This window comes from Gopherus flavomarginatus, chromosome 4 (assembly GCF_025201925.1).
Source record: "Gopherus flavomarginatus isolate rGopFla2 chromosome 4, rGopFla2.mat.asm, whole genome shotgun sequence".
Classification (NCBI taxonomy): Eukaryota; Metazoa; Chordata; order Testudines; family Testudinidae; genus Gopherus; species Gopherus flavomarginatus.
The window spans coordinates 216,401,399-216,413,464 of record NC_066620.1 but is presented as its reverse complement, the minus strand read 5'-3'; the positions used below and the strand labels follow the sequence as shown (position 1 = coordinate 216,413,464).

The 12,066-nt window shown below is 65.7% G+C and overlaps 1 protein-coding gene across 6 annotated transcripts in view; it reads right to left on the bottom strand.

Annotated features, from left to right (window-relative positions):
- Positions 1-12,066, bottom strand: part of DNMT3A (DNA methyltransferase 3 alpha) — a 284,321-nt gene that overhangs the window by 51,618 nt on the left and 220,637 nt on the right. For all 6 annotated transcript variants that reach the window (XM_050948759.1, XM_050948761.1, XM_050948762.1 and 3 more), the window contains one exon: positions 6,934-7,146. In XM_050948759.1, the coding sequence (XP_050804716.1) occupies positions 6,934-7,146 (213 nt within the window). The remainder of the gene's footprint in view (positions 1-6,933; positions 7,147-12,066) is intronic.

The following is a 12,066-nucleotide window of genomic DNA, read 5'->3' as shown; positions in this document are numbered from 1 at the left end:
GTGTGCAGAGAAAGGTGGGGGAGGGGAGGAGCAGGGGGGGAGAGGAGGCATGCAGGGAAGGATGGCGGATGGGAAGTGCAGGGTGGAGGAGGGGAGGCATGCAGATAAGGATGGGGGAGGGGAGGTGCGCAGAGAAGGGTGGGGGCGGGAAGGAGCAGGGGAGGGAGGGGTGCAGGGAAGGATGCTGGAAGAGAGGTGCAGGGTGGAGGAAGGGAGGTGTGCAGAGAAGGGAGGGGAAGGGGAGGAGCAGGGGAGGGAGGGGTGCAGAGAAGGCCAGGGGAGGGGAAGCGCATGGTGGAGGAGGGGAGGCATGTAGAGAAGGACAGGGGACGGGAGGTGTGCAGATAAGGGTGGGGGCGGGGAGGAGCAGGGGAGGGAGGGTGCAGGGAAGGATGCAGGAGGGGAGGTGCAGGGTGGAGGAGGGGAGGCGTGCAGAGAAGGGTAGAGGAGGGGAGGAGCAGGGGAGGACGGGGAGGGGAGGTGCAGGGTGGAGGAGGGGAGGCGCGCAGAGAAGGGTAGAGGAGGGGAGGAGCAGGGGAGGACGGGGAGGGGAGGAGCAGGGTGGAGGCGCGCAGAGAAGGGTAGAGGAGGGGAGGAGCAGGGAAGGACGGGGAGGGGAGGTGCAGGGTGGAGGAGGGGAGGCGTGCAGAGAAGGACGGGGGAGGGGTGTGCAGAGAAGGGCGGGGGAGGGGAGGTGCAGGGGAGGGAGGGGAGGCATGCAGATAAGGATGGGGGAGGGGAGGTGCGCAGATAAGGGTGGGGGCGGGGAGGAGCAGGGGAGGGAGGGTGCAGGGAAGGATGCGGGAGGGGAGGTGCAGGGTGGAGGAGGGGAGGCGCACAGAGAAGGGTAGAGGAGGAGAGGGGCAGGGAAGGATGGGGAAGGGAGGTGCAGGGTGGAGGAGGGGAGGCGCGCAGAGAAGGGTAGAGGAGGGGAGGAGCAGGGGAGGACGGCGGAAGGGAGGTGCAGGGTGGAGGAGGGGAGGCGCGCAGAGAAGGGTAGAGGAGGGGAGGAGCAGGGGAGGACGGCGGAAGGGAGGTGCAGGGTGGAGGAGGGGAGGCGCGCAGAGAAGGGTAGAGGAGGAGAGGGGCAGGGAAGGATGGGGAAGGGAGGTGCAGGGTGGAGGAGGGGAGGCGCGCTAAGAAGGGTAGAGGAGGGGAGGAGCAGGGGAGGACGGCGGAAGGGAGGTGCAGGGTGGAGGAGGGGAGGCGCGCAGAGAAGGGTAGAGGAGGGGAGGAGCAGGGGAGGACGGCGGAAGGGAGGTGCAGGGTGGAGGAGGGGAGGCGCGCAGAGAAGGGTAGAGGAGGAGAGGGGCAGGGAAGGATGGGGAGGGGAGGTGCAGGGTGGAGGAGGGGAGGCGCACAGAGAAGGGTAGAGGAGGGGAGGAGCAGGGGAGGACGGGGAAGGGAGGTGCAGGGTGGAGGAGGGGAGGCGCGCTAAGAAGGGTAGAGGAGGGGAGGAGCAGGGGAGGACGGCGGAAGGGAGGTGCAGGGTGGAGGAGGGGAGGCGCGCAGAGAAGGGTAGAGGAGGGGAGGAGCAGGGGAGGACGGGGAGGGGAGGTGCAGGGTGGAGGAGGGGAGGCGCGCAGAGAAGGGTAGAGGAGGGGAGGAGCAGGGGAGGACGGCGGAAGGGAGGTGCAGGGTGGAGGAGGGGAGGCGCGCAGAGAAGGGTAGAGGAGGGGAGGAGCAGGGGAGGACGGTGCAAGGGAGGTGCAGGGTGGAGGAGGGGAGGCGCACAGAGAAGGGTAGAGGAGGGGAGGAGCAGGGGAGGACGGCGGAAGGGAGGTGCAGGGTGGAGGAGGGGAGGCGCGCAGAGAAGGGTAGAGGAGGGGAGGAGCAGGGGAGGACGGGGAGGGGAGGTGCAGGGTGGAGGCGCGCAGAGAAGGGTAGAGGAGGGGAGGAGCAGGGGTGGACGGGGAGGGGAGGTGCAGGGTGGAGGAGGGGAGGCGCGCAGAGAAGGGTAGAGGAGGGGAGGAGCAGGGGTGGACGGGGAGGGGAGGTGCAGGGTGGAGGAGGGGAGGCGCACAGAGAAGGGTAGAGGAGGGGAGGAGCAGGGGAGGACGGCGGAAGGGAGGTGCAGGGTGGAGGAGGGGAGGCGCGCAGAGAAGGGTAGAGGAGGAGAGGGGCAGGGAAGGATGGGGAGGGGAGGTGCAGGGTGGAGGAGGGGAGGCGCGCAGAGAAGGGTAGAGGAGGGGAGGAGCAGGGGAGGACGGGGAGGGGAGGTGCAGGGTGGAGGAGGGGAGGCGCACAGAGAAGGGTAGAGGAGGGGAGGAGCAGGGGAGGACGGCAGAAGGGAGGAGCAGGGTGGAGGAGGGGAGGCGTGCAGAGAAGGGTAGAGGAGGGGAGGAGCAGGGGAGGACGGCGGAAGGGAGGTGCAGGGTGGAGGAGGGGAGGCGCGCAGAGAAGGGTAGAGGAGGGGAGGAGCAGGGGAGGACGGGGAGGGGAGGTGCAGGGTGGAGGAGGGGAGGCGCGCAGAGAAGGGTAGAGGAGGGGAGGAGTAGTGGTGGACAGGGGAGGGGAGGTGCAGGGTGGAGGAGGGGAGGCGCGCAGAGAAGGGTAGAGGAGGGGAGGAGCAGGGAAGGATGCGGGAGGGGAGGTGCAGGGTGGAGGAGGGGAGGCGCACAGAGAAGGGTAGAGGAGGGGAGGAGCAGGGGAGGACGGCGGAAGGGAGGTGCAGGGTGGAGGAGGGGAGGCGCGCAGAGAAGGGTAGAGGAGGGGAGGAGCAGGGGAGGACGGGGAGGGGAGGTGCAGGGTGGAGGCGCGCAGAGAAGGGTAGAGGAGGGGAGGAGCAGGGGAGGACGGCGGAAGGGAGGTGCAGGGTGGAGGAGGGGAGGCGCGCAGAGAAGGGTAGAGGAGGGGAGGAGCAGGGGTGGACGGGGAGGGGAGGTGCAGGGGTGGACGGGGAGGCGCGCAGAGAAGGGTAGAGGAGGGGAGGAGCAGGGGAGGACGGCGGAAGGGAGGTGCAGGGTGGAGGAGGGGAGGCGCACAGAGAAGGGTAGAGGAGGGGAGGAGCAGGGGAGGACGGCGGAAGGGAGGTGCAGGGTGGAGGAGGGGAGGCGCGCAGAGAAGGGTAGAGGAGGGGAGGAGCAGGGGAGGACGGGGAGAGGAGGTGCAGGGTGGAGGAGGGGAGGCGCACAGAGAAGGGTAGAGGAGGGGAGGGGCAGGGGAGGACGGGGAGGGGAGGAGCAGGGTGGAGGCGCGCAGAGAAGGGTAGAGGAGGGGAGGAGCAGGGGAGGACGGGGAGGGGAGGTGCAGGGTAGAGGAGGGGAGGCGCACAGAGAAGGGTAGAGGAGGGGAGGGGCAGGGGAGGACGGCGGAAGGGAGGTGCAGGGTGGAGGAGGGGAGGCGCACAGAGAAGGGTAGAGGAGGGGAGGGGCAGGGGAGGACGGCGGAAGGGAGGTGCAGGGTGGAGGAGGGGAGGCGCGCAGAGAAGGGTAGAGGAGGGGAGGAGCAGGGGAGGACGGGGAGGGGAGGAGCAGGGTGGAGGCGCGCAGAGAAGGGTAGAGGAGGGGAGGAGCAGGGGAGGACGGGGAGGGGAGGTGCAGGGTAGAGGAGGGGAGGAGCAGGGAAGGATGCGGGAGGGGAGGTGCAGGGTGGAGGAGGGGAGGCGCACAGAGAAGGGTAGAGGAGGGGAGGAGCAGGGGAGGACGGCAGAAGGGAGGTGCAGGGTGGAGGAGGGGAGGCGCGCAGAGAGGGGTAGAGGAGGGGAGGAGCAGGGGAGGACGGCGGAAGGGAGGTGCAGGGTGGAGGAGGGGAGGCGCGCAGAGAGGGGTAGAGGAGGGGAGGAGCAGGGGAGGACGGGGAAGGGAGGTGCAGGGTGGAGGAGGGGAGGCGCGCAGAGAGGGGTAGAGGAGGGGAGGAGCAGGGGAGGATGGGGAGGGGAGGTGCAGGGTGGAGGAGGGGAGGCGCACAGAGAAGGGTAGAGGAGGAGAGGGGCAGGGGAGGACGGGGAGGGGAGGAGCAGGGTGGAGGAGGGGAGGCGCACAGAGAAGGGTAGAGGAGGGGAGGAGCAGGGGAGGACGGCGGAAGGGAGGTGCAGGGTGGAGGAGGGGAGGCGCGCAGAGAAGGGTAGAGGAGGGGAGGAGCAGGGTGGACGGGGAGGGGAGGTGCAGGGTGGAGGAGGGGAGGCGCGCAGAGAAGGGTAGAGGAGGGGAGGAGCAGGGGAGGACGGCGGAAGGGAGGTGCAGGGTGGAGGAGGGGAGGCGCACAGAGAAGGGTAGAGGAGGGGAGGAGCAGGGAAGGATGCGGGAGGGGAGGTGCAGGGTGGAGGAGGGGAGGCGCACAGAGAAAGGTAGAGGAGGGGAGGAGCAGGGGAGGACGGGGAGGGGAGGTGCAGGGTGGAGGAGGGGAGGCGCACAGAGAAGGGTAGAGGAGGGGAGGAGCAGGGGAGGACGGCAGAAGGGAGGTGCAGGGTGGAGGAGGGGAGGCGCGCAGAGAAGGGTAGAGGAGGGGAGGAGCAGGGAAGGATGGGGAGGGGAGGTGCAGGGTGGAGGAGGGGAGGCGCGCAGAGAAAGGTAGAGGAGGGGAGGAGCAGGGGAGGACGGGGAGGGGAGGAGCAGGGTGGAGGAGGGGAGGCGCACAGAGAAAGGTAGAGGAGGGGAGGAGCAGGGGAGGACGGGGAGAGGAGGTGCATGGTGGAGGAGGGGAGGCGCGCAGAGAAGGGTAGAGGAGGGGAGGAGCAGGGGAGGACGGCGGAAGGGAGGTGCAGGGTGGAGGAGGGGAGGCGCGCAGAGAAGGGTAGAGGAGGGGAGGAGCAGGGGAGGACGGCGGAAGGGAGGAGCAGGGTGGAGGAGGGGAGGCGCACAGAGAAAGGTAGAGGAGGGGAGGAGCAGGGGAGGACGGGGAGGGGAGGTGCAGGGTGGAGGAGGGGAGGCGCGCAGAGAAAGGTAGAGGAGGGGAGGAGCAGGGGTGGACAGGGGAGGGGAGGTGCAGGGTGGAGGAGGGGAGGCGCACAGAGAAGGGTAGAGGAGGGGAGGGGCAGGGGAGGACGGCGGAAGGGAGGTGCAGGGTGGAGGAGGGGAGGCGCGCAGAGAAGGGTAGAGGAGGGGAGGAGCAGGGGAGGACGGCGGAAGGGAGGTGCAGGGTGGAGGAGGGGAGGCGCACAGAGAAGGGTAGAGGAGGGGAGGAGCAGGGAAGGATGCGGGAGGGGAGGTGCAGGGTGGAGGAGGGGAGGCGCACAGAGAAAGGTAGAGGAGGGGAGGAGCAGGGGAGGACGGGGAGAGGAGGTGCATGGTGGAGGAGGGGAGGCGCGCAGAGAAGGGTAGAGGAGGGGAGGAGCAGGGGAGGACGGCGGAAGGGAGGTGCAGGGTGGAGGAGGGGAGGCGCACAGAGAAGGGTAGAGGAGGGGAGGAGCAGGGGAGGACGGCGGAAGGAGGAGCAGGGTGGAGGAGGGGAGGCGCACAGAGAAAGGTAGAGGAGGGGAGGAGCAGGGGAGGACGGGGAGGGGAGGTGCAGGGTGGAGGAGGGGAGGCGCGCAGAGAAAGGTAGAGGAGGGGAGGAGCAGGGGTGGACAGGGGAGGGGAGGTGCAGGGTGGAGGAGGGGAGGCGCACAGAGAAGGGTAGAGGAGGGGAGGGGCAGGGGAGGACGGCGGAAGGGAGGTGCAGGGTGGAGGAGGGGAGGCGCGCAGAGAAGGGTAGAGGAGGGGAGGAGCAGGGGAGGACGGGGAGGGGAGGAGCAGGGTGGAGGCGCGCAGAGAAGGGTAGAGGAGGGGAGGAGCAGGGGAGGACGGGGAGGGGAGGTGCAGGGTGGAGGCGCGCAGAGAAGGGTAGAGGAGGGGAGGAGCAGGGGAGGACGGGGAGGGGAGGTGCAGGGTGGAGGAGGGGAGGCGTGCAGAGAAGGGTAGAGGAGGGGAGGAGCAGGGGAGGACGGCAGAAGGGAGGTGCAGGGTGGAGGAGGGGAGGCGCACAGAGAAGGGTAGAGGAGGGGAGGAGCAGGGGAGGACGGGGAGGGGAGGTGCAGGGTGGAGGAGGGGAGGCGCACAGAGAAAGGTAGAGGAGGGGAGGAGCAGGGGAGGACGGCGGAAGGGAGGTGCAGGGTGGAGGAGGGGAGGCGCACAGAGAAGGGTAGAGGAGGGGAGGAGCAGGGGAGGACGGCAGAAGGGAGGTGCAGGGTGGAGGAGGGGAGGCGCGCAGAGAAGGGTAGAGGAGGGGAGGAGCAGGGGAGGACGGGGAGGGGAGGTGCAGGGTGGAGGAGGGGAGGCGCGCAGAGAGGGGTAGAGGAGGGGAGGAGCAGGGGAGGACGGGGAGGGGAGGTGCAGGGTGGAGGAGGGGAGGCGCACAGAGAGGGGTAGAGGAGGGGAGGAGCAGGGGAGGACGGGGAGGGGAGGTGCAGGGTGGAGGAGGGGAGGCGCGCAGAGAGGGGTAGAGGAGGGGAGGAGCAGGGGAGGACGGGGAGGGGAGGTGCAGGGTGGAGGAGGGGAGGCACGCAGAGAGGGGTAGAGGAGGGGAGGAGCAGGGGAGGACGGCGGAAGGGAGGTGCAGGGTGGAGGAGGGGAGGTGCACAGAGAAGGGTAGAGGAGGGGAGGAGCAGGGGAGAACGGGGAGGGGAGGTGCATGGTGGAGGAGGGGAGGCGCACAGAGAGGGGTAGAGGAGGGGAGGAGCAGGGGAGGACGGCGGAAGGGAGGTGCAGGGTGGAGGAGGGGAGGCGCACAGAGAAGGGTAGAGGAGGGGAGGAGCAGGGGTGGACAGGGGAGGGGAGGTGCAGGGTGGAGGTGCGCAGGGAAGCGTAGAGGAGGGGAGGAGCAGGGAAGGACGGGGGAGCGGAGGTGCAGGGGAGAAGGCTGGGTGGCGGCAGGGATCTGGGGTGGCTAAGGTCCCAGAGCGTGGCATGGGTGCTCTGGTGTGGTTGGGTTCCCAACAGATGGTGCGTCCCACATCTGCCCCCAGCAATGCTGGCCTGAAGGCCCCTGGCCCCTGCTGTATGTGGCTGAGCTCACCTCGTACTCCGGCTCGTCATCAGCCGACTTGGACATGTTCTTGTCCAGGGCGTCGGCCACCACTGGCTCAGGCGTGGTGGCCACGTTGGGCGAGGCGGGGTCTGTAGGCTGCTGCGAGGCGGGCGGGCTGGCCTCCTCCTCCTTCTGAGGCTCTGCCCGTGGGCTCTCCTCCACCACGTTCATGACAGCAATGACTTTGGCCTTCTTCTCAGCCTGCAGAGAGAGCAGACTGGGAGTTAGGGCTGCCTGCCGCGTCCTGGAGAGGAGGGATCCCCCAAAAGCCAGCAGCGGGCAGGGAAGGGGCCACCAAGTGCCAGATCCCCCTTAGGGACTGCTTGGCTCAGCCAGCTCTCAGCTGGGCCCTGTTGGGGCTGGCAGGGCCCAGGGCCCCCAGTGGCCAGCACCAATGAAGCTCTGTCCTGGACTCTCCCGCCATGGGGCTCAGTTTGGGAAAGGCCCCTTGGGGGCCCAGCATGATCCTGGGCTCTACCCAACCAGACAGCAGTGCACACTCGTAAGAGCATGTGGTGTCGGGGACTCAGCCTGGCATGGCAGGCTGCAATGCTCGGCCTGGGGGGGTGCCCATGGTGGGGCACTCTGTGGAGCCCTCTAGGGAACGGGGGGGGCTCCCCTCTTGGAGGAGACAGCCAGGTCAGTCAGGCACCTTGTGGTGGCTCCAGGAGGACAATGTATGACTGGACGTGTCCCGTTCTGCGATCAGAGGGGCCAGATCACTTGCCAAGGGAGGCAGGGTCTGGACCCAGCCCTTCAGTCCCAGGGCCACAGCGCTGCCCGGGTGGGTGGGGGAGAGCACAGTGCAGCATGCTGCCCGGTGCCCTGTGCTGCCCGGCAGGGAATCTCCCCAGCCTGCTATGGCTGGAGTGGAGGGAGACAGAGGGCTCAGGTGTGAGAGAGGGGGAGGGCCCCGAAAGTCCTTTCCTGGGAGGGGAGACAGTCCCCAGGGCAGCGGGAAATGAGGGATGCCCAGCCAAAGGGCCAGGCCCCCACTCAGACCAGCACTGCATGAGCACAGCCACCATCACCTGTCGGGGTCAGGAACACCCTGCCCCAGACTGCTCCCCGGAGCAGGTGGCCCAGGCCGGAGCCGTTCCTGACAGTGGTGGCAATGCCAGGCCGAGGAGCCCAGGGATGGCTTTCCCCACCCTAAAGGAAGTGCCAGACTCCTGGAGACACAGAGTAGGTGTCCCAGCGGCTCCCTGGGAATCAAATCAGCGACCTCCTTCCCCAAACACCGTGCGAACGGTGTGCAGCACTGGCTGCGCTGACTGGGCCCAGGAATGCTGTGCCAATGGTACTGAGGGGCACCAGGCCTGCCAGGAGCTAGGTCTGCTCTCATCAGCCACTATGCAAAACAACTGGCCCCCCCTGCAGAGCCCCAGCCAACTGATGGTGCCCTGAGCAGTGACTGCCGCCCCCCTTCCCCTCCCATGTGGTGTGGGGCGCAGCCTGGGAGAGGGCAGAGCTGGGACCCCTCAGAGCTGGACTGGGAGGATGGAGAGGGGCTCTGGGGGCCGCACTCCACACAAACCAACCCTGCAATCAGGTGCGCAGGGAACAGCTGGGCGAGCTCCCGGCCCTGGGATGCAGGGATTGGAGAGGGAGAGACCCCTGTCATCCGGAGCAGTAACAGCATCAGCATTTACCAAGGGACTACTCCCCACCCCTGGGACAAGCCTACCCGAAACCCTCCCAGCCACCTCTGCTTTCTACCCTCCCCCTGCCCTAGCCGCACACCTGAGCACAACGGGGCTGCGTTCTCCACAACCTGCAGAGTAATGGGGAGCCCACCAAGCCCTGGCTTCTCACACTCCAGCCCTAAACACCGCCATCCTCACGGCACTTCCTGCCTCACTAACCAGCCGCAGCTTGGATGTAACAAGGGAGGCACATGGTGAGTCCCACGCTCTGGGAGCTCGCCCGCCTCACCCAGGCACTAGGACAGCCCAGAGGATTCAGGGGGCCTGGGGTCTTCGGCGGCGGGGGGGTACTTCTGCTCTGGGACCCACTGCCGAATTGCCCTGAAGACCCACGGCGGGGGCCCCCTGCCACCGAATTACTGCCAAAGACCCAGCACTTCGCGGCGGGTCCCGCTTCGGCGGTAATTCAGCAGCGGGGGGTCCTTCTGCCCTGGAGTGGAAGAAGCTCCATGGGCCCTGGCCCCCGGAGAGAGTGAAGGACCCCACTCCAAGGGCCCTGAAAAAGTCTCATGGGGGCCCCTGCAGGGCTCAGGGCATATTGCCCCCGCCCCCCCGGGTGGCCCTGGGAGGCACCAATCTGACTACAGGGCGGGCTCTCCGCAGCCAGTGCCTTAGAAGAGGTAGAGCTATGAACATGTGGGGCTCAAAGGTCCAAAGTGATCAGGGAGATTTGTAAGTAGATTGCAGATCCTGGGGCCCTCGAGAGCAGGGTGGGGCAGGGCACTGTGAATTGCAGCCCAGCTGTCGCCCAGAGCATCCCCCTGCCAGCTGCAGTCATTGAACCTGGGACGAGGAATTAGAGGCGTTTAAGAGCCGGAGCACGGTGAGTGGCTGCTTCGTACCTTGCCCAGCCCTGGGACCAGGCTGGAGGCAAAGGCTCTGGGCAGGATGGTTCACGTGCGGACACACTGGGGCCACAGCTCAGATGTGGGATTCTCACTGGTGGGATGGTTCATGGCCAGTAATGCTCACAGTCATGCAGTGTTTGCCCATTCCCAGCTTCTGGCAACAGGGATGGATCATTTGATTCCCTGTCCTGTTCACTCCCTCGAGGGCACTGGCATTGGCCACTGTGGGAAGACAGGACATTGGGCTAGATGGACCCTTGGTCTGACCCAGTATGGCTGATCTTATGTTCTTACCTGGGCCAGGGAGCTGGCTAAGCAACCCTCAAGCTTATGGCCTGGCAGGGGAGGGTCAGGGAGGAATCCTGGCCAGGTGCATTATGGGCCTTCCCCCAAACCTAAAGCTTCAGGTAGTAGATGCTGCTGGGACTCGTGTGTTCCTGAGAGGGGGATGGCAGTGGAACAGCGAGGGGCTAGCCCAGAGCCGGCAAAGCTGGGGGGCCCCTGCAGGCTCCCAAGCCTACGGGCTGTGCGGACCCCGTTCCACGCGGCTGCACAAAGCCAGGGAGCCTGGCATGGATACAGCAGGAGGGTGATCTGGCCAGCAATGGCAGGCGTGTGGCTGGGATCCCACCCCCAGGAACTGGTGCTGCCCCACTCCTATCAGCAGAGGGCCCCAAGGGAGCTGAGAGGGGACACCCCCAGCCACCCCCTGCGGTGAATGTTGTCCCTGGCCAGCAGCACAGGGGATGTGAAGGAGCTGGCTAGGCGGCTGCGTTCCCTGTAAGCTGCACAGTGCCATGCAGTGAATTAGCAGAGCCACACCAGCGGCAGCATGTAGTCAGGTGCCACCCCACACCCCACTCTGCAGCCTCATTGCTCCTGGGACCCTCCTGCTGGCTGTGCAGAGTGGGGCAGGGGGAGAAAGGAGGGTGCTGGTGTCAGGATGTCCCTGTCTCCCCCCCAGCCCCTGTACCCAGCTGCACAGAGCAGGGTAGAAGGGACAGGGCTCAGGACTTGCAGCAGCTCTGAGGTCTGAACGAGCCTTCGGGTGAGTGTGTGCCTTAAAGAGACAGCGCACGGTCTCTGAGACTTCCCCAGCAGCACCCTTGAAAGAATCAAATGACAGAGAATATATGTGCATTGCACGAAGTACCAAGAAGTACTTCCTGCAATGCACATATATTCTCTGTCATTTGAATCTTTCAAGTGTGCTATTCTGGTCTATGCATTTCATAATTTTTACTTCTTTCTTACACTTAGATTTAATTCTTTGACTAGTGAATTCTAAAATGCCGAATCTGTCCTGGCTGGAGTAATTATCCCTATGGTAACTTAAAAAAAAATCTGTATTATATCTAGGTCTTTTGTTCTACTGGTGGGACACGTCCGCACATACCTCGAGGAACGTAACAAAACTTATTCCGCACATGGATGGAAAAACGTAGAGGGAACGTTTCTCCCCGATGCCGGAGAGGAGGAGTGGGGGTGGCCGGGAGAACAGTGTTGCCACACTGCCAGGTCTTTCTTACTGCGCAGCCAGCCAGCCAAACTGCTGCCAGAGGCAGCATGGGGCCAGCCTGGCACAGCCCAGGTATCGGGCCGAAGCGAAGAGCCCAGCGCTGCAGCCAGGGAGCTACTGGAGTTGGTGCATGTGCTTGGAAGCACAGAAAAGCACCAATCCTGCCCCACAATTCAACTTTGTGGTCCAGGATCAGATCTGGCAAGGCCCATCCTCCCTGCACCGACTCCAGCCCCTAAACGGTTGTGAGGCTAGGGGGGAGGTGACCCTGGCAATTCCACTCCACACCCCCAGCTTCCCAGCACCAACCCCACCTCTTGGCCCCACCTTGGCCTCCAGGCCAGCCCCTGACTCTAATCATACCCTGTCCCAGCAACACTGCTCTTGTAACAGCCCCCATCCCACTGCTCACCCCAGTCCCACACACACAGTTCTGGCCCCCTCTTTGGCCTCCTCAACCATACCACCGCTTGCCTGTCCCAGGACCCACCTCCCTCTGGCTCATTTCCATCGCTAGCTCCACTCACCCCACAAGCTCCCTGCGGGTATGAGTGGAGCTAGCGATGGAAAGGATCTCCCTGGGGGTATGATGAACAGTTATTAGCTGAACAGCATAGGCTGGGTGCAGCTGCCAGATTTCCAGGCCCCTGTTCTCTGGCAACAGTGGAGAAATTGTTACCATGTAACACTGCCAAAGTTTGGAGGGTGCCAAGCCAGCGAAGCCTGTTGTAATGGTTTGGAAAATCCCCTGCACTGAGCAGGTGTGGCTCTGACACGGCAAGGGCAGGCTGGTGAGAACGGAAGGCCAGGTGAGCTACACCGCACCCTGTGTTTCAGTCGGCAATGCACACCGCCCCCTAGGATTCCTGTTACACCCCATCTCCCAGCTTCATTTCTGTGATTGACGTTAGTGGGAATGGCCTGTGGCAAGGAACGGAGACCAGCTGCAAGGCAAGTCCTTTTTCCTCAGGTGAGAAACCGATGAATGACCAACGAGTGTGGAAAATTCCCTCCATTAACAGCTTCTCAGTCAACACCCCAAGTAAAT